The sequence below is a fragment of the Erpetoichthys calabaricus genome, chromosome 8, assembly GCF_900747795.2.
Source record: "Erpetoichthys calabaricus chromosome 8, fErpCal1.3, whole genome shotgun sequence".
Lineage (NCBI taxonomy): Eukaryota > Metazoa > Chordata > Cladistia > Polypteriformes > Polypteridae > Erpetoichthys > Erpetoichthys calabaricus.
This window is the reverse complement of record NC_041401.2, coordinates 63,738,133-63,765,045: the sequence shown is the minus strand read 5'-3', so window position 1 is coordinate 63,765,045 and position 26,913 is coordinate 63,738,133. Positions and strand designations below refer to the sequence as shown.

At 35.2% G+C, this 26,913-nt stretch overlaps 1 protein-coding gene across 1 annotated transcript in view; it reads right to left on the bottom strand.

Annotated features, from left to right (window-relative positions):
- Positions 1-281: 281 nt before the first annotated feature.
- rpa1 (replication protein A1) overlaps positions 282-26,913 on the bottom strand; it is an 88,418-nt gene continuing 61,786 nt past the window's right edge. Inside the window, exons 13-17 of the mRNA XM_028806647.2 lie at positions 23,103-23,235; positions 17,971-18,147; positions 14,723-14,830; positions 14,248-14,334; positions 282-716 (exon numbers count right to left, since the gene is read on the bottom strand). Coding sequence (XP_028662480.1) covers positions 612-716; positions 14,248-14,334; positions 14,723-14,830; positions 17,971-18,147; positions 23,103-23,235 — 610 coding nt within the window. The 3' untranslated portion in view covers positions 282-611. The remainder of the gene's footprint in view (positions 717-14,247; positions 14,335-14,722; positions 14,831-17,970; positions 18,148-23,102; positions 23,236-26,913) is intronic.

The window sequence follows — 26,913 nt, the reverse complement described above, 5'->3', positions numbered from 1 at the left end:
TGTCCCACAGTGAACCTGATTAAGCAGGTTTGAGAATTTTATTATTTAATGCACACACAGGATTTGACAGCTATGGAAGTTTAGCTCAAGAGCCCATTTTCAAGCTTTCACCAAGTGAGGTGAACCTTTGAAATAAACTGTAAATGGCTTGCCTTTAACTGCAGACATTCAAAAGTAAATAATTATACATTTACATTTTCTCTGTTTAGACCTTAAACTTTTACAATTTAGACAATATAAAACTGAAGACTGAAATTACAATAAAAAGGCAGGAAAATATATAGAGAGCATTTTTACTTTATTATTGCTTAACATGTACAAACTATACATTACATTGGCAGAAAAGGTAAAGCAAAGCTATGCACATTGAAACTAAAGATGGGGTAGAAAGAAAAAAAAAATCTAAACAAGTGCTTCAGAGGACAACTGTGATAACATTTAGATGACAGTGATGCAAATCAGAATTTTAATATGCACTTAGTCCATCTGTGTAATGTCACTCGCAAACTCCAATATTAGGTCACCCCCATCTCAAGCACAAGGGGAGAGCCTCAATTCACACAAAGACCGAAGACACATACATACACACCCTGCACAGCAGCTGTACCACTCTACTGCATTGCTAACTTTCGGATGTTCATAATCAGCCGTTTGCTGTATTCTTTATGGTCAATTGGTTTCACATCCAAGACTGTTGCTTTAATTCGAGACTCGTCCTGTACAGAGAAAAAGAACAATTGTAAATGGAAAGAACAAATTTAAAAACCACAAAGCACCAGAAGATCCTAGGGGGGAAAAAAGTGATGAATTAAACACATAAAGATGATACATTAGCCTTTATAAGTTACATATTTATCATACTCCCCCATATACACAGCCCAAGTTGCCAACTTACTTTAATATCTGGCCTTCGCTGGTAAGTGACGACTCATTTTGGGCCAGTACAATATGTGCACACAATGCAATTAAACCAGGGAATTAATCATTTATTTCTATAAGTAATACAAACAAATAAAACTGTCAGATTTAAAGTAGCTATGAATACAATGTAGAAGAGTCCAAATGTGCAGGCATACGTGTAACAAGAGAAATTACACACACAACAGTGTCAAAGGTATACAGAGAATAGCCAACAGCTGTCCTGTGGCAGGACACAACACTGATAAAATTGGTCATCAAACAATGACACACAGCCTGCTAACAACTGAGCACAACACTGGTTAAAAAAAAAGTACAATAAATAAGAATGCAAAATTAGTCACACCATTGTATAACACAGGCAATGAACAAACTGATTTATGCTTCTATTGACAGCTAAGTGTAACTACTGTAAGGTGCAGAACATCATCTTTCCTGATACAGTCATGGCCGAAATTATCTGCATCCCTGGAATTTTCCTTGAAAATGCACCATTTCACCCAGAAAATTGTTGCAATTACAAATGTTTTGGTATACACGTTTATTTCCTTTATGTGCATTGGAACAACACAAAAAAACAGAAAAAAAGCCAAATCTGACATCATTTCACACAAAACTCAAAAACCGGGTTGGACAAAATTACTGGCACCCTCTACTTAATATTTGGTTGCACACCCTTTGGAAAAAATAACTGCAATCAAGCGCTTCCTATAACCAAAAAGCTTGTTACACCTCTCAACTGGAATTTCAGACCACCCCTCTTTTGCAAACTCCTCAAGGTTTCTCAGATTTGAAGGGCGCCTTCTCCCAACAGCAATTTTGAGACCTCTCCATAAGTGTTCAATCGGATTTAGATCCGGACTCATTGCTGGCCACTTCAGAACTCTCCAGCGCTTTGTCTTCAACCATTTCTGGGTGCTTTTAGAGGTATGTTTGGGGTCATTGTCCTGCTGGAACACCCATGACCTCGGGCGCAGACCCAGCTTTCTGACGCTGGGCCCTACAGATTTCATGATGCCTTGCACACAGTCAAGGCATCCAGTGCCAGCAAAACATCTTAGAACCTCCACCATGTTTGACTGTAGGTACTGTGTTCTTTTCTTCATAGGCCTCATTCCGTTTTTTTTTAAACAGTAGAATGATGAGCTTTACCAAAAAGCTCTACCTTGGTCTCATCTGTCCACAAGACGTTTGCTCAGAAGGATTCTGGCTTCCTCAAGTACAGTTTGGCAAACTCCACTCTGGCTTTTTTATGTTTCTGTGTCAGTAGTGGGGTCCTCCTGGCTCTCCTGCCATAGCGTTTCATTTCGTTCAGATGTTGACGGATAGTTCGATATGACACTGTTGCACCCTGAGTCTGCAGAACAGCTTGAATATGTTTTGAAGTTGATTGGGGTTGTTTATCCACCATTCGGACTATGCTTCGTTGCAGTCTTTTATCAATTTTTCTCTTCCGTCCACGTCCAGGGAGATTAGCTACAGTGCCATGTGTTGTGAACTTCTTGATTATGTTGCGCACAGTGAGTGAACAAAGGAACATGAAGATCTCTGGAGATGGACTTGTAGCCTTGAGATTGTTGATATTTTTCCACAATTTTTGTTCTCTGCTCTTCTTTCTGTTCTCCGTGCTTAGTGTGGCACACTCAGACACACAACAGAAAGGTTGAGTCAACTTTTCTCCATTTTAACTGACTTCAGGTGTGATTGCTATATTGCCAGCACCTGTTTCTTGTCGCAGGTGAGTTCAAATGAGCATCATATGCTTGAAATAATAAACGATTTACCCACAATTTTGAAAGGTTGCCAATAATTTTGTCCAGCCCGGTTTTTGAGTTTTGTGTGAAATGTCAGATTTGGCTTTTTTTCCCTGTTTTTTTGTGTTGTTCCACTGCACATAAAGGAAATAAACATGTATATACAAAACGTTTGTAATTGCAATAATTTTCTGGGAGAAATGGTGCATTTTCTGGGAAAATTCCAGGGGTGCTGATAATTTCGGCCATGACTATGTTCAGATTTGCTCTAAAGCAGGGGTGTCCAAACTATGGCTTGTGGTCCATCTTTAATTGGCCCACAGAAAATTCTAAAAATATAATCAAATATGGCCCACACACAAAACTTGTTCTTAACTGTATTGTACTTCTTAGGTTTAACACAAGGCAGAGCTACTATCTTGATCAAGGCAGTGTCTTCACAAACAAGCGCAACCAAAGAACAATTTTGCTACGGGTGACCAAAAATGGCAGAACCAAAGAAACGCACAATAGCAAATGAGTGCAGAAAATTACAGACATGGTGGGAAAATGAATATTTCTTCTTAGAAGTCAAGGGCAAGTATGTCTATTTGATTTGCAATGAAACTATTGCAGTGATGAAGGAGTATAATGTATGTCGACACTACGAAACCAAACATCCGACCTACACATCCTACACTGGTGCTGAGCGAAGTAGCGCAACTCACTGCCTGACACGGGAAATGTTGGACTTCGGGATGGTGACTTCGTAAAATAGTGCCTTACTAAAGTCGCAGGAATAATGTGCCCGGAGAAAAAGCAGGAATTCAACAACGTTCGCTTTTCGAGAAATGCAGTTGTGAGGCAAATTGAAGATTTGTCAGCTAACTTAAAACATCAAGGGTCACGTAAAAGTGTGTGCTTTTGATTTTTGTGATGAGAGCACTTTATAATACAATAAATGAAAACCCATTAATGGAGTGCTGTGATGTTTTTTCTTTAAGCATATTCAATTATGAAGCATAATTTACCTATATTTGATTGATTTTGCTAGCTTAATACACAGGAAGTGAGGGAATACACCTCACCTCTAGTGGGTGGCCCAGCCCTTTGTATTTCTCTGTATGTGGCCCCCAGTGAAAAAGGTTTGGACACCCCTGCTCTAAAGGAAGAACCAGTATTTGGCATAAACTAGAAAAGCCAAAAGACTCATTACTGTTTAGGATGGAGTCTTTAAAACTGTGTGGATTATATTTTTCTTAGGCACAGGATATCATAAATTGAGTAAATTTTGGAGGTAACATATTCAAAACATCTCTGCCAATGAGGTACATCTCCTTATGGAAGTAGCGCCTGTGAAAGGGCTTTGAGAAAACCAAGCTTCATAAAAGGTTGAAAATAAATAAATAAATAAATTTTAAAAAATCAAGTGATATGCTAAAAAATTTAGATAAAGGCAACACCTGAATTACTATAAAAAAAAAAATCAAAAAAAAAAATCTGAGACGGATGAAGATACTCAGACATGAGATCCATGATGAGCTAATTTGTAACTATGTGAATATGTATGGAATGCTAAAGCATATCATATCACACATACAGACACCCTGTTATTCCTGCCTACTAGATAAACTTCTCAATCTAAAATGGTCTGCTTTTCAATTGTTCAACAGTGTTTTTTTTTTTTTGCAAAAAAACTTGTGCAATTACGGAAACAAGGTCTTTCTATCTAACTGTAGCAGTTTAGATATGTTTTCTCTTACGTTTCCTGTAATGCTTCTCAGATTGCAAAAGTCTGTATAAATTAAGCCTCACATTTCCAAGTCAGCCCTCAACATTCTCAGTTCTATTTGTGCCAATTTATATAGAGTGTGCTAGACATGCTGGATGCAACAACCTTAAAATCCCAAAACATAGATATCTGGCAGCCACAGCTACTTGTGTGCCTAAATGAACAAAACAGTTTTGCCAGCAGTTTCTTGCAAAAGAGAGCTTGTCAGTCTTCTGGCAAATAAATGAGCCTTGAAGTACTTCTGTGATATGAACAGGCAAATGTGGAAAAAAAATAAACAGGGCGCACACACGCACACACACACACACACACACAGAACTGCTGTGAAAGGGACCAACTTCTTTGCTTTATTTGGCATATTCTTTACGGTGAAATCAATCTCAGGTCCAGAGAATCATTTATAAAATTGGTGGGTAAACAGACTATGTGATTTGCTCTGGGTCAGCGAGTGAATTTGAGGTAAGGGATCCACCAATAACTAGAAATGTTTTTTTGAACGGTAATTAACTGTGCTGATTTTTTCTTGAACTAGTTTTTAAGATAAAGCACCACCTTATTTGCTTAAATTGTATATAACAGAGCAGATGGTACACTGCAAAATTCTAAAATGGCAAATAAAGTGAAGTGAAATGAGAGCATACCCCATAAAACAAATTTCACAATATACACAATATTTCATGATCAATAAGCATGGGTTGAAATGAAATCTACAAGATTAAGAAGACTGGGACTTGCACCTTGGATAATTGACTCTTAACATATGCAGCAAGCTACTGGAAATGGAGAAGCAACTTATGTTCAAAAGACTGGGTGTGTCTCCAAAAACCTATCAGGGAAGCCTGCTCCATCAAAGGACTAGCCCTGGAAAAACTGGAAGCTGTTGTGGAAAAGAGAATAGTGGCAAAATTAAATGCAATCAAGAAAATCCCTTCAGCCCCTCCTGGTGGCAGTTTCTTGGAGCACTTTTAGCCACAGGCTCATTGTGGCTAAAAGTGCTAAGTGCTATTGTGTTAAGAAGCACCTCTGGGACCTTTTCTGTCCACTGCTATCAGGCAATTCAGTGTTTCCTCCCAATGTCCCAAACTAAATGGTTATACTCTTCGGGTTCATTCTGCATTTTTTGTACAATATGCATTTATTTATTTATCCAACTACTGATTGTATTATTTGTCCTGCGAGTCTGCATCTGTATGTTTCTGCTGTTGTATGCATCTAAATTTCCTTTTGGGATTAATAAAATTTATCAATTATAATCTGATCTAATTAACAGTAACACAAAAGGCTCTGTGTAAACAATACATTCTGCTAGTTGCAAAATTGCGCTGGCGTTAGTGTGGGATGGTGAAAAAACAATAGGAAAAGGGTCTAAAACAATAACGCAAGGAACTCAGAAAAATGTAAAGTAATTTAGTTACTCTCTTTCTGCATTTTGGGCAAGCTGTTTGAATGGGGTGGGGAATCTTTATTCTTATAAATGCTTCTAAGAACTGTAAGGGACCTGGTGCGAGTTTCCAAACACTTTACATACACACAGTATATACTCAGGATATATTTTTTTGATGTAACTTGAGTTAAAGTGTTGCATTTTTTTTTGTTTGAACTACTCAACCATTAAACACAATGCCTCCCACAGATTTAAGAACAGTGATGTAAAAATTGCAATTTGGATCAGAGATGAACAGATAAAGATGAAGCAAGAATACAGAGATTCCACTTTTATTACTGACTATTCCTGTGCATTTATATTTTAACATGTTAGAATAGTACTTGGTGGCATGAAGAACTACAATAAGTAGGTGGCATTCCTTACAAATAAGTGGAAATTTGTAGAATTGGATTAAGTCTTTGTGCTTTGATTTGTTGTCTGCCTAAGGATCAGTAAACCTAATTCCAATAAAGGTCAATGAACTAGTCATGAGAAGAAAAAAACAAAAACAAAAAAAAAACAAATCAAACCCCATCACAATTATAAAAAACACGGGTATAGCTAACCCAAATGATGGGATTCTGGACAATGTAAGTTCTTTTAACTATTGGTCGCAACTTGTCCGGAGTTGGGTTATGGAGATTCGGGATTCACAAATTTTACGTAAAGGGTTGCAGAGTGTCTTGCAATGGGTCACCATGAGCAGTTTAAGGTACGATTTGAGTCGACAATGATCCAAGGGGATAATTCCCCCTCACACTCATCACCTGGAATGATGGTTAATGCAGTTCTCCAAGGGGAAGGGATGATGGTTGGCAGGGATTAGGGGTCTCAAAGACACAAAAAAACAGCAGACTTGTGATGCAAGAAAAAAAAATTTAAGAACCACTGCTATATACAATTGAGTGAGAGGAAGGGGGGGGGAAAAAAAAAAAAAAAAAAAAAAAAAAAAGACAGGCAATATGACATACATACACCTCGGTGAACTTAACATTCAGCAGCAGCCTGGCTGACCGAGATAAACAACAACTGCCATCAAAGATTTTCAATTTATAACAAAGCCAGTGTAGTGGCGAGGCTCTCTCTGGAACTTGTTCACTCATTCCTGTTAATGAATGAACTAATGATCGTTGTAGTAGAATGACTTAAAGCACATAGAAAGATCTTGTTGAACTATGGTCAAGAAAATGCCCCCATCACGCCATAAGCCAATGACCCAAACAAGCAGCTAGTGAAACAAAACGCTTTACTGGCTAGCCAAGCTAATCTCCCGATTAACATGCTATCAAGCATGAATTTCACTTGCTGAAAAAGGAGAATGAAGCAAAAAAAAATTCATTAAGCCAAAAATCAAGAAATGACTGTACAAAGGATTGGTAAAGCATATCAAAAAACAAACTAAGAACTCCATGATGCCAATAGGTTTTATACTTGATATAGTGCAAAGAATCTTTGACCAAACCACTAAGCTTTATATTACTCTGACTTGCCTTATGCCAATTTGTTTCAATACTTATGCTCACCATATGTTGAGATGAAATGCAAAAAGAGGCATTATCCTGTACAGAAAAGCACAGGGACATTTTGTTCTTTTGCCTCATTCATCTTTTTATCTCAAATTGAAGTGCCTACGTGTATAGCAAAAATAGCAATTTCAACTTCACGGTTTTCATATTTATGGAGGACACTGCATATTAAGAAAATGTGTTTTCATTTGCCTGAGGCAGAGAAATATCTGATTTATTTACTTACTCATACGTTAGATATTTACACACTAACTAATCATATAACAAAAAGATCACTGTCAATTTTTTAAGGCTGCCATTGCAATAATCATTTTTGATAAACTTGTGTTTCAATTGATTATTTTGTTCTTGCAGTTGTTCTTTACTCTTGATGTCAGTGTTTTGCATGGCCCTTTCTGTCAGTACCTATAAACCACCTAAATGCATTCTGGCACCTTTTTTTCAAATGTGTTTGCTAATATTTAAAATCTTTCTCTTGTAGGGTTCATTTACCCTTTGGGATTTATATCCTTGCGTGGTGAGGAAGACATTGTAAGTGCTTCAGAAAATGCAACTGTTATAATGCAAGTTCCACCATGTGGTTTTACTTGGGAAATTTTAGAATGTAAAGTATTTGGTGAGAAGTAGTTCTTCTTTAAAGACTGGCAATTTAGAAGCAAGAGGAAAGTGGACCATCTGTGACAAAACATTGTTAAAAAAGAATTAAAAAATAATCTAGTGTTTAGGAAAATGTGAAAATTTAGGGTTTAGTGCCAAGAAAATCTAACGATGGAAAATCAAAAACTATCAATGAGATAAGGGCAAAAAGTGTTATATATTATGATTATAATTGATTTGGTGTTATTGCAAGGGACCACAGCATTTATAAGCAAGGGTCTCCAATTATGCAGGCAACTAAATTTAAATATAGAAATTGACCTTGAACTGTATATATAAAAAAACCCACCCAGCAAAGAAACTGCTTCTATTCCCTAGTTATTGAGACCCAGAGTTTGTCCATACTGTGTTCATGCTTCTACACTGTACTAGAAATTTAATCTTGCGCTGGAGAGTAACTTTGCTTGTTGTGTAGAGTCTTACGATGGTGTTAAATGGTACTTGGGTAAATACAATACTGACAGCATTATGCCTACTATCTTATGTGATACTTTCAGATTTTTCATACTTATACACAAACACCATAAGCAGGTATGACTGTGTGGCATTTTCATTAAAAAGATTGGAGGGGATTTTTTTCCCTTTCTATAAACAAAAAAAAAACAAAAAAAAAAAACACTCCTACTGTGCACCAGATACAAAATATATGAAAAAATGCTGTTTATGACAATAACAAAAAAGGTAGTAAATCTGAAACAAAATGATAAATTTGAACTTAAATGGGGCATGGGTGGCTGCAAAAATAAATAAATAAAATCAGTATCAAGAATGCACCCACCATTCACAAGACGTTATGCTGCATCTTGATTTTCAACCACTGCTGAGAGAGAAGCATCTAAATTTGAATAAGTCACCAAGGCTCATACATATGGGACTGAATTGCTTTGTCTCGAATTTATATAGTAAAACCAGATAAGGTTTAAACTGAGAATCCTAATTAACTTGTAAGATATATAGGTGGGACAAGGGTGGTAATGTAACACAATCCTGTAACAACATTAATCTGAGCTGTCAAAATATAAAGAAAAAACATTGTCATACATCTATGCTCAGTTTTAGTTTAAATAATATAAAAGCTACTAACAATAACTCTTCTGTGTCATATTTTGATATGCTGTATGCATGGTTTATGTGCAAACCTTCAAAGCCAACAAAAGGTTAATTCTTTTACTTAATATTACACAGCTTCAACAGATGAAAAATTTCACATATCTTATATAAACATCACAGAAGTTGTGATTGAAGTTTGTTTACCTTTATCATTTGTCCTTTTTGACAATGTGTTAAAATTTGCTCCTAAATTCAAGCAAAGTACAGACGTATAGATATACATGAATGTGATATGTATGTGTATGTGTGTACCCGACAGACTAATCAATAACCACGAGAAATATCCATGTGCTACTTAGAGTGGCAAAGGTCTATTATTAAGTACTGTCGGGCAATTATATTTTCACACAATGCCTTTCTTTTTATTATTATTAGAGTATTATCCAAGGTGACTTTACATTTCTTTTGGTTTTGTATATGTTGCACAGGAAGGTGAAATGACTAGGTCATGGTTACACAATGTCAGTAGCAGAATTTGAACACAAAATCTCAGGGTTTTTGAAGTCTAAAGCCTTAGCCACTATGCCACACTACCTGCATTTCTTACTGCATACATTTCTTAAATAAATAAATACCTGTAAAAATGTCTTATTTATTCACATCAGATGATTTTAATTAAACACTTTGTACTTGAAGACCTAACATATAAAATGGAGGGAAAACAAAAACACAAGCAGCACTTTTCTAAAGTGTATAATGTGTATACAATTAATAACCAGAGAATAGACCCAAATGGTTAAAGGAATATTACAAAATTTGCTTATAAAAAGGTGACAAATACAGGGACAAGCCTACACCTACACTACACATCAATGGTCTAAGCATTTTTTTTTTTTTTTTTTTAAAGTTGCATACCACCCACATGCTCTGATGTCTTGCCCAATTATTATTTTGCAACTCTTTACCTCATCAGCAGTTTGACCTTTAAGTAGAATATTTTGTTACTGAAAGGTTTTGTTAAAAACTATTATGCAAATTGACTTCAGTCACCTTAGCTCTAATCAACAATTTAAGACACTTAAGTATTATACACAGTACAGCACCCATGCTGCTGTACTTAACTGCCCACCATCTAAAATTAGTGTTATTGTGTTTATAATTACTTATGCTTCTTGCTGAACATACTCTGTTCATGCCCCATGTGTGCAATCTAACAAAATGCTGCATTACAGTCAGAATCTGTCATCTGATTCACAGACTAAACACTTCTGCACATATTTCCTCTTTTGACATTGGTTCTTAATCAGAGGTAGTTTGAAGGAGTTTTGCTTTAGAATAATGTAAGTTATACTAACTCCACAAACATTTTCATGCACTGTTGCCCCCAATCTTAAGTACATTACTCTCACACTCTCTCTTGGGCACCCTTCTGTTAGCCATTCATTGCCTTTGTGTGCAAACCCACACCACCATTGTGTGGCAAAGGCTAGCTCCCTGGGTGAATCTACATTTTGATTTTTCTCTACCTTGCCGGCTGGACAGCAGCACTCTCAAAACTCATTTTGTGCCAATAAATCAAACTTCTGGAAATACATAAAACCCATAAGCAAAGCGCTACAGTGGTCTGCAGCAGGAAAGAAAGCCATAGAAATGCTAACAAATGTAAACTGCCACCAGATTTAAAAAGAGATGGATTTTTTTCTTTATTTAAAAATGAAGGGTAGTGATCAAGATGGTTCTTTTTCCGAAATGTGTTGTCCTAAGACTTGGGGATTGGGGGAATTAAGTAACCTTTATACTGCTTTCCAATCTTTTCTCTTTTGATGAAAATTCACAATTTTGTCTGCACAAAAAAAAAATTTTTTTTTTTTACCATTGAATTCACAAATCAGTCAACAGTTTCTTACTGGAAGGCATGTGACAGTGAAGTCCAGCCTTAACATGTAAGTTTTTGTAAAACGTAACTTAAGTTTCTTAATTATCATCACATAAGATGGGGTTTGGGGGGCTAAAATGATTCAAAATTCCCTTGGAGAAAAGAATCCTAAACGCAAACCAACAATTAATAGTGGTTTCTTCTTCTCAAAGGATGAGATTTGCGTAGGCAAGCATACTAAATTGGGAATCATTTTCTATGCAAATCCAGGCAATCTGTGCCTTCAAAACTTGAAAGCCATAAATAGTGTTATGTCCAGCTAGTTTAAAAAAAAAATCATTTCATGCACTTGAAATTATTCAAATTATCTTCAACATTCCATTCTGGAAGGAGATTAGAAATACGTTACACCTTTGGGTGGCAAATAATTTGTCAATAAAGATTCAAATTATGCATGAAAAAATAAAATGTTTTTATAGAATTGACCCATTCTGTCAATTTATGTTCAGGGTACAAAAAAATAATAAAATCTGTAGTAGAAACCCAGAAAGGATTTCTACCAGGCACTTGTGTTGCAGTTTGTCATATTTAAGAACAAACCCACAACCCCTGATCATTAATTAAAAAAAACTGACATTGCTATAAAGTATACATGGGATAGTACCAACAATATAACCCAACAAAGAGCTCTTATATGTTACAAATGTAAGACAACATGTCTAGTCACAAATTAAGTTATAATTTAAAAAGCACTATCAACTGTATTCTGTCAGGCTTACTCATCACACAGAGCACACAAGCCACAAGTGGGAAAAACATGGAAACAAGGGGAGAAAAGACATTTCACAATTTGCAATGTGCTTGCAATAGTTCAAAACACAGTAAGCGAGAAAACCTATGGACACATATATTATTGAAGATTACACATTCCCACTCGGGAGCTCTGCTGGAACAGCAAGGTCAATGCACCTGCATCACTTCACATATTAAAATGGGGGCTTTAAAGTCCTCCAACAGAGCTGAAGCGGAACGCTACATGTTAAAAGGTAACACCTCTAACAGAACTGCATGAAGACATAGCAAAGCAACAACAAAGATAATTAAGGTTTTTGTGGTTTTATATTATATATATATATATATATATATATATATATATACACATATACATACATATATACATACACATATATACACACACACACACACATATATATACATATTTGTATATACACACACACAAACTTTGGCACTGTACACAACCATAATTGATTTGAAATAAAGCAATCATTAACTGACAAGCGTAGACTTTCAGCTTTAATTTAAGGGATTTACCAAAAATACCATATGTGCCGTTTAGGAACAACAGACATTTTTATATATGGTCCCCCTATTTTCAGGAGCTCAAAAGTATTTGGACAAACTAACAATCATACATAAGATGAGCATTTCAGTATTTGGTTGAAAATCCTTTACAATCAATGACTACCTGAAATCTGGAACTCATGGCCACCTTCAAGTGCTGGACTTCCTTGCCAGGCCTTTACTGCAGCGTCTTCAGGTGCTTCTTGTTTGTTGGACTTTCTGCCATCAGTTTTGTCTTCAACAAGTGAAATGCAGGTTGAATTGGGTTGCGGTCAGTTGATTGACTTGGCCTTTGAAGAATCTTCCACTATGCTGAAAAGCACTTGGTTTGCTTTTGTAGTACATTTTGGCTCACTGTCCATCTGTACTGTGAAGTGTTGTACTATCAGTTTTGCAGCATTTGACTGAACCTGAGCAGATTGTAAAGCCCTATAGACTTCAGAATTCATCCTGCTACTTCTGCAAAGCAGTCATATCATCAATAAACGCTAGTGACCAACTTCCATTGGCAGTCTGTCATACTCGTGCCATAACATTGCCTCCACCATGTTTTACAGATGATGTGGTATTCATCGGATCATGTGCCATTTCTACTCTTATCCATATTATTTTCCGGCAAATTATAATGTGTCCTTTGTATGCTTGAGGTTTACCAGTGGTTTGCACTTTGTGATAAACCCACTGTCTTTACTTTCATGAAGTTTTCTCTTGATTCTAGAGTTTGGCAATGATAGGTCTATCTTCCAGAGAGCATTCTTGTTTTGACTAAATGTTGTGAAGGGGTTCTTCTTCACTAAGGGATGAATTCTGCAATCATCTAGTACATGATTGTCCAGGCCTTCTGGTGTTGCTGAGCTCACCATTTTGTTCCTTTTTAAGGATGTACCTGATGGTTGATTCCTTTTTAAGGATGTACCTGATGGTTGATTTGATCAGGATTGTTTAGTTCTCTTTGATGGCCTGGTTTTTACTTGAACAGACAGATCTGTGAACCTCATATTGAGAGTTCATAGTGACAGCTTCCAAATGCAAATTCCACACTTGGAATATATATATATATATATATATATATACACACACATACACACACACACACACACACATATACATGTGTATATGTGTCAGGGTCATGGGCGCCCAAGGTTCACTGATGTACTTGGGGAGTGAAGGCTAGCCAGTCTGGTCTGATCCTACAGAAGAGCTACTGTAGTACAAAATTGCTGGAAAGCTTAATCCTGGCCCCATAGCTGCAGATCAATGGAAGAAGGTGGCCTGGTGTGATGAAGCAACTTTTTTCCCCGATCATGTGGATTGCTGGGTGCATCTATGACATTAACCTGAGGAAGAGATGCATTATGGGATGAAGGCAAGCCAGCAGAGGGCGTGTGATGCACTTGGCAATGTTCTCCTGGGAGACCTTGGGTTCTGGCATTCATGTGGATGTTACTTTGACACATACCACCTACCTAAAGATTGTTTGCTGTAGCTACTTCATGGAAACGGTTTTCCCTGATAGCAGTGGCTTCTTTCAGCAGTATAATGAGCTCTGGCACACTGCAAAAATTGTTTGGGAATGGTTTCGGGAACATGATGAAGGTTCAGGATGTTGACTTGGCCCCCAAATTCCACAGATCTCATTCTGATCGAGCATCTATGGGATGGATAAACAAGTCCAATCTATGAAGGCCCCACCTGGCAACTCACAGGACTTAAAGGATCTGTTATTAATGCTCTAGTGTCAGACACCACAGGACACCTTCAGAGGTCTTATGGAATGCATGCCTCAATGGGTCAGAGCTATTTTGGTGGCAAGAGGGGGACCTACTATAAGGGTGGTGCTTTTAATGTACATAGATATAATACACACACAGAATTGTTGTATAGTTTTCAACTAAATAAAAACTTACATTATAGGTTTCCAGTTTCACTCTGTTCCGGAAAATATATGTTCTGAAGTTTGCATTTTGGAAGACTTCCTCAAAGGCTTGTTCATTCTAAATCCAAAAAATAAATGCAATATTTACAAGTCAAACATGCTGTTATAATGTGAAAAAACACTACATTTAGAGAAAATGCATACAGACACAGAGAAGGTGTAAACTGTTTTGGACCAGCTAAAGAAAATTTAGGAAGAATAAGTTCTAGCAACTAAAGTAACATGGATTAAGTTTGAAGAAATATGGCTGTGTGTCACATGGTACTATGTTATTATAAAGGCCTTTGTACACCTTCCGTAATTTGCATTATGCTAACTTCTTATGATAATTGCTTGACTTCACACTACCGTCGAAGTCAGAAATCATAACAAAGTTGTAACATGAGTTATTATGAAGAGAGTTATTTAGCAATCAAAAGGTGACAATAAAGTTGCCACTTCCTTACAGAGTCTCTCAATTCTCCCAAGTAGGCAGCATTCTGTCCCAAAATGGCCTCTGCAGCTTCTTGAAAACAAGTGACCCACTGATTATCACCAAAATCAGCAATGTTGGCCTGCAGAACAAGAAAGAACCAACACAAATGTTTTTATTACATCCAATACACACACACACACACAATATATATAGTAAATTTTTGTAATTAAAAATATTGATAACATTGATAATCATAACAATTGGAAGTAAGTGCAAATATGGTCTTTATTAGAGACATTGCAATGGCTATCAAAACTGGGCAATCCATAACAAATCCTAAAAAAATAGACAAAGCAATAGTAATAAATACTGTATATTCCAAAAAAACCCCACAGATGATACAGGAGATGGGCAGGCAAGTAGAGAAGGAAAGCCTACACTTAAATATATATATATATATATATATATATAAAAAAAAAAAAAAAAAAAAAAAGGTCTGCATTAGTGTTTCAGTGCTGGGCTTTTCTAGGTGGTTCTGTGTGGAAAAGCATGTTGTTTCACTAAGAATTAATTAATAGTTTGTATACGTCTTGCATGGCAGAAAAAAAATAAGTAGGGAATCAATATCAAAAGCATACAACACACCAATACACACAAAAACAGGTAGATGGCTTCATAATAATACTTAACATGATTTTTTTTTTTTACTTTATGTTCATAATTCAAGCCAAATTCTACTTAAATTTATTCCATTTCTGACACTGCCCTTTTAACTTGAAATACTTAATCCATTTCAATTAATAGGAGGGAAAATGGACTAAAATTACTCCATAAAGAATAAATTAATAGATTACCCAAGGGAAAGTTTAACAAACAACTGCATACATTCACTTGTGCTGAGCAGTTGCTAAGAGTTTTATTATGTTTATTTAAATTAAATTTCAGGATCATGCACTCTTTGTATCACCAAAACCTCCTCCTGCTGCAAAAAGATTACAAGCAACACCACTTACAGTATACTTTGCTTTAACAAAGCAAACTAAACTTTGTGGAGAGAGCATATATTTAGAAACAGACAAGAATGCAAAAACAAGGCTCTTTAGTGAGTCCAGGACAACTGCCAATTGTGGCATTGATGTCAAATAAAAATAAGAAAAATTAAGATCTTAATGGGGGCAGCTTTGCACTACCTAACAAAAAACCGACGCAGTCAACAACATAGATCAGACAAATATTTCTCATGTGCAAAGCATGCATAAACATTTGATTGCTTATAAAATGCACATGAAAAATGCCGTTACAAGATGAATCCAAATTAACGAAGGCCCAACTGGGTGACTTATTTTAGCAGCAGGACACCCTTTAATTTACCCTCAATATGTTCCAACTTTTTCAGAACTAAAATTAACATGGAGGACAAAAATAAAAATCTAACTTTATAATATTGCACTTCTGATCATATAGAACAATGCATTTTATTAAATTTAGTCTTGCATAGTCAATGCATACTAGGATCAGTTAGCCACTTTTGTATGTCTCAGTCTAGAGATGGGTTACAGAATTCAGATGTGGCAGAAATAATCTCATGGACCGAAAGTCTGGGTGGCCTTTGACAACAAAGAAAATGTTGGCACCCTGAAGTGAATCATAATGGAGAACTGAACAGTGATGGTACATGAGTTAGCAGACACTAAAGGGATTAATAAGTCAGCTGAACCCATTCCTAATGTGCAATGAAACACGAGCAAAGTCTGTTGGGTGTCAAAACAGGTAGACTCCTAAAATGAAGCATCAGTACTCCAATGTTCCAGCAGAGTATGAGCTAATGAATTTAAGCAAAGAATGTTTTAAGACCATCTTATGACTCTCCAAACCAAAAAAAAAAATTGGGTCAAAGCCAGGGCTGGCAATACTACATATTTTTGAAGATGTTCAACACAACCAGGCTCAAACTGTTTTGGTATTTGCAGTTGTTCATCAAGGACATTTGGACATGGAAAGCTTTGGATCAATCCCCTTCTGCTTCACACCATAATACATGGTATGTACATAATATATTCTGCAAAACCACACACTTGAGATGTCAAACTCACTGCTGTTCATTCCATACCTGACCCAGTGGGACACACTTTGCCAATGATATAAAAGTTAAGACAGCAAAAGAAAACTGTCTGCACAAACAAGACAAAACACTTGACCAACACAGAAAAGCTTTGCAAACTAGCAAATCAGTGTTCACACTGATTAAGTTGACACATAAAACTAGTTTGGTTTCACTACTTTTATGCTAAAATTTAAATCCCAAACCTTTCTCAACACTCCTGGTTAGGAAAAAAATGTTTCATCAGGTGCCCACAAAAAAAAAAACAAACAACAGCAGTAAAACACCTAGTGTTGCTGAATCTTTAACGTGGGTTCATCTTTGACATGCACATATTATGCATGGATGCTCACAGCAACACAGTCTCTGGAAAACATGCAAAATAATCCACGAAAATAGTAAACACTCCGAACACTTGTGAAACGCCATCTTAGAAGAGTGGAGGCTGTTATAGCTGTAAGTGGGGTTGGGGGAATATTAGGTAACTCCATATTAAATCTCATGATTTGGCTGGTGTCCATGTACTTTTGGCCAAATACTGCAGGTCTCTCAAGATTCTGAATTAGATAAGCGGGTTAGAAAATAGACGTAAATATGTATATGCATGCATAATTCTACTGTTGTATTGTAGAACTGGGGGTTAAGAATTTTTCCACTCTCTCATAATAAGTCATTTGGCGCTACTTCAAAACCTCAGTCAGACCAAAACTAAATGCTCCAAGATTCAAATGAAAATAAAAATAAACCAAAAATAAAATTTAAGAAAAATGACATTTTGAAAATATTTCAAATGAAAGAACAGTGAACATTTTCTGAATCCCCTGTGCAACAGGAAAACAGAAAATAATCTATTCAATAACCTAAATGTGCTTGTGTTCAGGCCAGTCACCTCAGAAAGTGACAATGGTAGAAAACGATGCAATGCTTGCATACGAGTTGCCTCTTTTAAACTGCTATTAATGAAAATGTGTCCTAGTTAAATATTGCTTTAAATTCATAAAAAGATTATAGACTATGGTAACCCCACATACCATGTAAAAAGACACATAATGGATAACTTTAAAGTTTTTTTTAAAAGACGAGTTTAAACTAAAAGTACCTATTCTTCTTAAACGTCAACATTAAACATTAAGGAGTTGGCAGTTATTAGTCCAAAATAAGCAGTAGTATTGACTTACAGAAATAATTAGACGGTACTTAAAATTGGGGAACTCTTTGTCACACTTCTCACAGCGGTAGAAGCCATTCTGCTGGTCGACTACTTTCTTGTTGCAATCTTGAGTGGGACAGGCTTGATATAAGCAGTTTTCCTTACGTAGGTACATTACAGTGGCAACAGATGTGTAATAATCAGCCTGCAAAAATATAAATAAGAAATCAATATAGATTTAACAGAATAAAGAAGAGAAGTCTGTGTGGCAACATTTAGCAAAAGGGTGTATGGAGAAGCAGCCAAACAAACTAAGATTTACCCTGAAATTGAATCACTACACATCATAATGCCTTTGTAGATTCCTCATTCATCACAAAACTATTTGCAGCATTTCATCCAACAGCATGTATTTTACCTACCTAAACATTTAAATATAAATTAGCTAAAGTACCTATTCTTCATAAAGGTCATAGTCTTTGATAAATATTATCTATAATATTTTTTTAATCATTTAAAAGAAATGTCAAAATGTGGCACTGAAATATTAGTTTTTAGAAACATCTCATGGAAGTCTTATTTGTAAACAGATCAATATACAACATCTGCCTGTGAACATCAATATGTTCCTTAAAATTATAAAGGAAATGAAACATTTATACTGTATTGCATACTGTTTGTAGTGTATATGAATAAAGAGTACAATGTCTACTGATATATTACACTAAGTTATGAAAAGGCAATAAATCCACTGGTCCTTTGCTACTTTCTGTCAAAATTGCAGCAGAAATCTGGATGCAAGAAAGGCAGTTGTGTGCATGTTGATGAACACTATTCACAACCACTGGCCCTAACAGTGATTGCAAAGCAGATGCTGAGAAGGAAGCATTTCACCTAGAATGGTTATTAAGGAGCTAAGAGTATTCAAGGAGAAAAAAAAAAAAAAAAAAAATTTTTTTTTTTTTAAATCAGAGCCTATTAAAGTTGTAGTCTCAATCGCATCTTGATACAGGGTTTTAAATTGAGGCCTTGTCTTATTAAACAATTTTAGTGAACATAAAGTGTACAATGGGAGTAGTGGAACTCTGGTTTTGAGATTAATGCCCATCTATACCACCATTCACAAAATAATTTAAACTATAAACAATGCTGGGTGCAGGTAACAAACAGCCCTCACCACCCAAACAATAGAAACCCCAAAAGAGACTTAAATGCCACACAATTAATTACAGCAGTCTATGTGCTATTATAGTCTATAATAAAAAAGCCTTTAAAAGTTCATTCGGCCACTTTTATGTTATGTGGCAGGAAACAGACAATTTGTACAATACACATCAATACAATTTTACTTCAAATGGATAGGTGAGGATAGAGAAAACGTTTACTTTTGGTTACTAATAATATTTTTATATATTATATATTTTTATATATTATATATATATATATATATATATATTATATATATATATATATATATATATATATATATATATATATATATATATATATATATATATATATATATATATATATATATATATACACACACACACCCACACACACACATTATATCTAGCTATCCAACTATAAAGAAAACACACAAGCCATTTCCTGCTAGAAAATAGTTATCCAATGGCTTTACCAGTTAATTTTTCCTTCTAGTCTCTTACCATGCCAAAGTTACTACATGTCCTTTGCAATTATCAATGTGTAAAATCCCACAACTGTTGTCAACAATGTATTTTATCCCCCCCCCCAATTATAAGGTCTGCAAAAAAATTAATCTTAAATGTTATGCCACAAGTCACGGTAAACCTAAACAGCCAATATTCAGCAACTGGCCTCTGCTATCTGCTCATCTAACCCTGGTATTTGTGCAAATAGTAGCTTAAATGTCAAAGGAGAACAACAACAATGGCTAAAATGAACATGAATGATGAAAGATTCCTTTTGCACTATCACTGAAATAGGATTTTCCAGCAAATAGACCTCAATTTTTTAATTTTTTTTTTTTAAATAAAAGTCTGCACCATAGGAATTCACTGCACATACTAATGTACAAATTGCAGTTCAAGTTTGTTTCTCTGCAATTAGCAACACCTCCTGACTTACAATGGTGGGTGAAATGAGCTTTGAAAGGCCAGACCAGCATGATTTATGCATACACGAAAATAATATCTAGCAAACAACATCTAAGCAAGGTCAAATCATGCCTTCAGAAGTATTATCCAAGTCCACCCAACTCCCACCCTATTCCCAATGTGTAATGTTATTTTGTCAAGATTGAATGCTTCTTTATCTAAATATTTAATAGCACCTTCAAGCAGTGTTGGCCAGAATATAGGATGCACTTAGACAACATATACACAGGAAAAATCAGACAAGGCTCGTTTTTTTCTGACAAAGAGGACTCTTAAATAAGGGAAAACTCTTTAAAAGGAAGGCACACAAAAGGGTGGCATAACAAGTAGTTCACAATAAATAGTCCAGAAGCATTGCTGATCACTTTACTTCAAAACACAGATACACAACAGAATATTTGCTATCCTCTAGTTTATATTCACCAATACCTGACCCATCATGTTCAAAAAGGTAAATGCTGTTAAGGTAATTACAGGGTACAATTTAACCTAAAATTCTAACTGAATGTATTAAAAGTACCATCATACCTATACTTCAAGCAAAATATCCCAAATATCAACATTTTCAAAAAAGATCAAACCATGACCTAGTCTCACTACTGAACTGAAAAAGAATATCTGTGCTAAAATAATATCGGACACATTCAGTTATTCAGCTCTACCAAAAAGCCTTTACTCTGCTATGGTTTGACCACATCCTGCTATTAAGACAAAGTCAGGTAGGACAAACCGTGTATTGAGGAGGCTAATATTACCTACAGACCTTTTCATGCAAGAACTGAACAAACATTAATAATCTACTTCTCCTGCACTATTTAAGTGCTAGGATGTTATAGTATTCACCCAGAAAGAAAATCCAAAGTGCATATGTTTAATTTCTCTTTTTCAGTTTCTTTTTCATCTGTTTTGTATTTAAACAAAGCTATGCATTATTGTGTGTGCACAATGTAAAAGGTTTAATGACATTACAACAATCTACAGGAGAACAGGCCATTCAGCCCAACAAAGCTAGCCAGTACTATTCACCTAACTCTTCCAAACTAACATCAAGTCCAGTTTTGGTAGTCCTACAATGAGCTACTCTACTTGGAAACATCTTCCATGTGTTTATGGTTTTCTCGCTGAAGAAAAACATCCTAGTATTTGTGTGAATTTTGCCCTTAAGTTTCAACTGTGTCAGTGTTTTTGCTGAACTCCTTTTAAAGTAACAGTCTTCATCCACTGTACTAATTCTTTCCTAATTTTGAACACTTCAATCATGTCTCCTCGTAATCCATTTGTGTTAACTGAAATGGCTAAGCTCTTATAAATCTTTCCTCATAACTCATCCCCTATAAACCTGGAATCAGCCTAGTCGTCTTCTCTAGACTTTTTCTAGTGCTGCTATGTCCTTTTTGTGGCTGGAAACAAAAACTGTACATAATACTCCAAAGTGGTCTACCCAGTTCATTATAAAGCTTGAGCAGAACCGCCTTTGACTTGTGATCTACACATTGTGCTGTATAGCCTAACATTTTACAGCCTCCTTAATGTCACTATCAAACAAACAGTATTCAGAAGCCAAGTTCACTACAACTCCTAAAGCCTTCCCATAAGATGTACTTTCAATTTTTAGATCTTCCATGGTGTATTCAAACTTAACATTTTTACTTTCTACTTTTAGTTTACATTAAAACTTCATCGGCAACAAATCTGCCCAAGCTTGTATGCTGTCCAAGTCCCCCTGATTCAATGAATTCTAGATTATCTGCCAATCTGAGTAGATTGGTATCACCTGTAAACATAACCAGCTTATTATGTACATTCCTATCCAAATAACTTAATGACTTATAATCAATTAAAAACAGCAGCAGCCATAGCACTGACCCATGTGTGGCACCACTCTTAACATCACTCAATTCTGCCAAGGTTCCTTGCACTAACCCTCTGTTTCCTGTGACAAAGCCAATTTTGTACCAATCTACACTCTACAGCCTAAGTTCTCACTTCAGTTTAATGCCTCTCGTGCAACAGGTTACACCAATTCTAAGACTAAATACTTGGGGGTTGAAATGGAGATTTAAAACAATGATTTCAAACTATTCATAACGAAGAATATTTTTTCAAATAATTAAAAACAAGCAACCTTTGCGTTGCTAATTGAAATATGCAGCTACTGAAAATGTAGATGACCATAACAGAAGACAAGGAACTTTGAGCTTGGTTTAAAGAAAAAGGAATTGATAGTGAAACTTTTTTTTTTTTTTTTAAATGACATCTCTGCTGATTTTGTGGTTCTAGTCAAGTGGCAGAGAGATATCTGTATTTTTATTGCTTGTTAAAATATGAATGTATGGTGACACCACTACAGTTCATGGTGAATGATAATTATGTTAAAAATTTTTACAATGATTTACCTCGACAAGGTGTTTCTATTACTACTGTAGACAAATCATTTTAGTGCATTCGTAAAATGTGCAAACATTATTTGTTCCAGACCATCTTTGGCAAACATATTACAGAAACATAAAGGGTTAATGCAAATATTCTAATGGGTATATTAACTGTAAATGTTCACTGATTATCCTGTATATGTATTATCACTTAACAAATGTAAATATTCAGTTGCATAGTTTAGAAACACCTATAAGAATATAGGTGTATGTCACTCTGACATGCTTTTCTTAATGAACAACAAAATTAAATATTTTAGATAGAAATTAATCAAAACATTGAATCAGCCCAAGTGGTAACATTTTTAAAACCTCTAGAATGACAATCACAGTAAGAAGGTAAACATACATTTTAAAAGACAAGCATACAAAACCTAATACATACAAACATATATGTTAACATGAAGTAACTGTAGAAAACAGTAAAACATCACTATAGCAAGTCTACAATAACATCCTTGGAATATCTATATAATGAGCCTACACAATATGAGAAGATAAAAATGTTATTGGCTTTCTTCACCAATGTTTAAAATTGCATCTGGAAGAACTCTGTCCCAAACTCTCAAAGCAATATCTATCCATACCTTTTCTCCATGACCAAGGTTTTCTGACTTCACCTCCATTAGTGATTTCCAGTTTGAACTTCCACCTGCTGTGGTTCCACTTCTGGATTCTGACATAGACGTGCCTTCTAAAGCATGACCCTCTGAGTCAAACCTAACAGGAGAGGGAGACAAAGACAAAAATTAAGCAAATATATAGAACGTGGCATGAAATATCTGATTTTCTACATGCTGTCAAAGAATGTTCTGTTATAACCCAAAATACCAGACTTGGAAAATGAAAAGCTAAAAAAAGCAGATTAGAAAAAGGCAATTTCATTTGTGGTTTCTAACAATTGTGAAAAAAATATTCTGTCAAAAGTTATTTCATGCTTCTGAAGCAAGTGATTCACAGGATGGAAGTCATAAAGCTAAAACTGTACAAAAACTATCACTAAATTTTCACAGAAAATAAATATTTGACTGCAGAGATGTGTGAAATTTACTCTATTATATTCCTAAACGTATAGACCAGAATTCATATCATGGACACCACAGTGCTGTACACTACACACATGGAATTCTACATAAATTAAGTAGACTTATTAAAGTAAAAACAAAATAAATATACATCACAGAAACTCCCAATTCTTTAATATACTTTGAACATTTACTGAACATGATCAATTCTTCACACAAAGAAACAACAATTAAAACAATGAATTAAAAGGAGCACAAACACACAAAACAAATAAATAAATATACAGGCTCCAGTTCACCTCATGTGAAAAATGGGTTTAAATTCATTTCATGGTGCAGGCACTCTCTCATACTTTATGTAGCAAAGTACATTTTGGAATGTTAGTAGAGGCTCACAAAGTAACCAATTTCTCTGGTATAACTAAAATATGGCAATAAAAAAAAAAAATAAACAAAAATCACAGGACCGTGAAAGTTTAACTTACCTTGTGTAATACTGTTCCTCACTAGCAGGACAAGACCTAATCATAGAGGTGCTTGATATTTTTGACAAAAGTTTAAATCACCAATATACAAACAATGGTATCACTGCATCATATGTATAAATTGCAACTTTTGTGCAGTTCAAATTGGAAACAAAAAGAAAGGTGAAAAAAAAGTGGCTGCAACATAGTGAGTTTATGTAAAGATTTACCCATACAAATTAATAAATGCCATATATTGAGCATTTAAATCTAACTTGAGCAACAGAAAATTTATAACTTCCCACTTCTACACTCTAGGAAGAACTTTGTTGAATAAGGCAGCTTTGACAAAATCAAACTGAATTAACATGCTAGAAAGTTTACATCTAAATAAACTTGATCAATTGTTTATACATAAATATATTTTTTCACACACTGAAATAAATTTAAGGTTGTACACAGCTTAAATCTTAGAGTATGGGGCAGGAAACGGCCTGACTGAGATGTTAACCTATGCCCATGTTACACACACAGGAAAATGTGGGCCAATACTGTAACATGTATAGGTATGGTGGAATTCTTACCTGCATGTGCTAATTAACATGCAACATGTCACCACTATCAGAGTATTACTACCTTACCTTGCAAATTTGGTCTTTTTAACTGAAACAACAACAATGCCAATCAACCTACCAAGAAAAATCCACCATAAATATGTAAAGTCTGCACATCATTAATTTTTTAAATTATACTTAAGAATTGCCAATAGTGAAAATGTTTTTATATCAAAGTATTACCTTTTGAATGTCATGACAGCGCAAACAAATCAGAGGCAAGCAGCCTAAATGCTGTAAATAAAGACTCTTTAGCTAACAGTCCTGAACAATATTGATATTCAAAAACCTTTTCGTAGTTTTATTTTAATAAGGCCTATATACTAGTTGCTGCTGATTCAGAGAGTGTGGCTTTTGAAAATACAGATTGACAGCTATGGGAGTGTTGCAAGGCAGACTGCTGAAAGCAGACATAGCAGCTTGAAGTGCTATAGCCTAGGGCAATCAGATAGGGAGGCAGAAGACTTGCGCTTTATGTTACGATTTTCAATTTTACCACATACTTTCACATATCTAAACGTGTAAATAATAATCAAGCAGAAAACAAAATCTATACCACAGCAGTTAACCCAATCAAATCTTCAAGCAGACAGTAGAACTGCTAATATTTTCTTGCAAAATTAAAATGCCTGATCAGTTTTATGTGATCACTTAACCTTATAGAAGTCCAACATGAAATTAAAAACAAAATTAATGTACAAAGGCCAGAACATGCTTTTATTCTAAACAGAGACATTTGAATTGGCTATGAAAGATCTTCATTATAAACTACGCTTGCATCTCAGATATTTAAACAGTGACACCTAGTGTTACATGAGCAAATTACATTTCAAACAGTGTGAGGTGGTGGAAGAATAAGCACTTAAAATTTCATTATATTATGTTCAGGATACAAAAATGTTTTCTTCCCAGTCACATGTCCCTGCTTTCCTACAAGAATGTGCAGTATTTAACTAATGGATATACGTAAAGAATCAACAAAAGATGCTGCCACTGATCATCTTTACATTCACAGTGCAAATTACTAGAAATGGAGAGGTGGTAAAACATTAATAAATTAAGCAAAACAATGCCCCCTTAATTTTTTTTTTTTTTTTTTTTTAAACTTTCTTAGCATACTGCTTTGCTTAACTAAAATGTAATAAGAACCATCATCTTTAATCAAGACACTGCAAAAATAAATTGTGCAGTCCTCTCACAATATCTCATCTTGGAGTTAGAGTCTATTCACATACTTTCTTATAAATGCATCATTTCTGAAAAAATGTCATCCATTTCCAGTCATTGTAATGAACATCAAGAGGAGGTTTTATTAAAAACTTATGCAGAAATCTAAAATACATTTCTCCTTATTTGTGTCTTTTTCTGTTCACACAGTAATATGGAATGTGGACTTCCATGTGGCAGAGATGTAGTGAGAACAGATACAGGAAATTTAGAAGAATGCCATAGGTTGTGTATATGGGATGTACCACTTCAAACAAGTGTCTCAAGAAATCCAACTCAAGTATCTATAATGTCTTTATACAGAAGGATGACCCTTCAATCATAAACAGGCAAGTAAGGCAAACTACTATGGAAATAAAGCTTGGGGGATGGGACCCACAGCCCAACGAAACTATGTTCAGTTCATTGATCATTTTCTCCATTGCTTTTTATACTCCATTGGTTATACACTCACATGATGAACATTATGAGTTAATGGTAGACTGCATAAATACAGTGGAATAACGCCTCTTTCAAAATATTCACATTTTGTTGCTTTGCAGCATGAAATGAAGACACACACACAAAATTCCAGCAGCATTTACTCAATGTAACTTATAACAGCCAAGTGAAAGATATAATACCAACAGCTCAGAAAAAAAAAAGAAAAAAAAAAAATCAGAATCACTGAGACTGATAGAAGGATCACCCACGTCCCAAACAATACTTATAAACTCAGTGTAACTAATCACTTTCTCCATTGCACACCAAGCTAATTGGCTTCCACCTGTGATCAATTGTAATCATTCTGATTCGTTCAGCTATTCCTAGAAAACTCCAGTGCTTGGAAGTGCAATTGAAAGCAATTAACTATAGGTGGCAAGGCACTGTCAAAAGATCAAAGGGATAAAGTTGTAGACAGGTACAAGTCAGGAGATGGATCCAAAAATTTTTTAAAGGCTTTGTCAATTCTTAAGAGCACAATAAAGCCTGTAATCAAGAAGTGAAAAGTGTTTGGTATTACTAGGACAGTTCCTAGATCAGGCCATACCTCCAAAATGGATATATAAAAAAATAAAAATAAAAAAA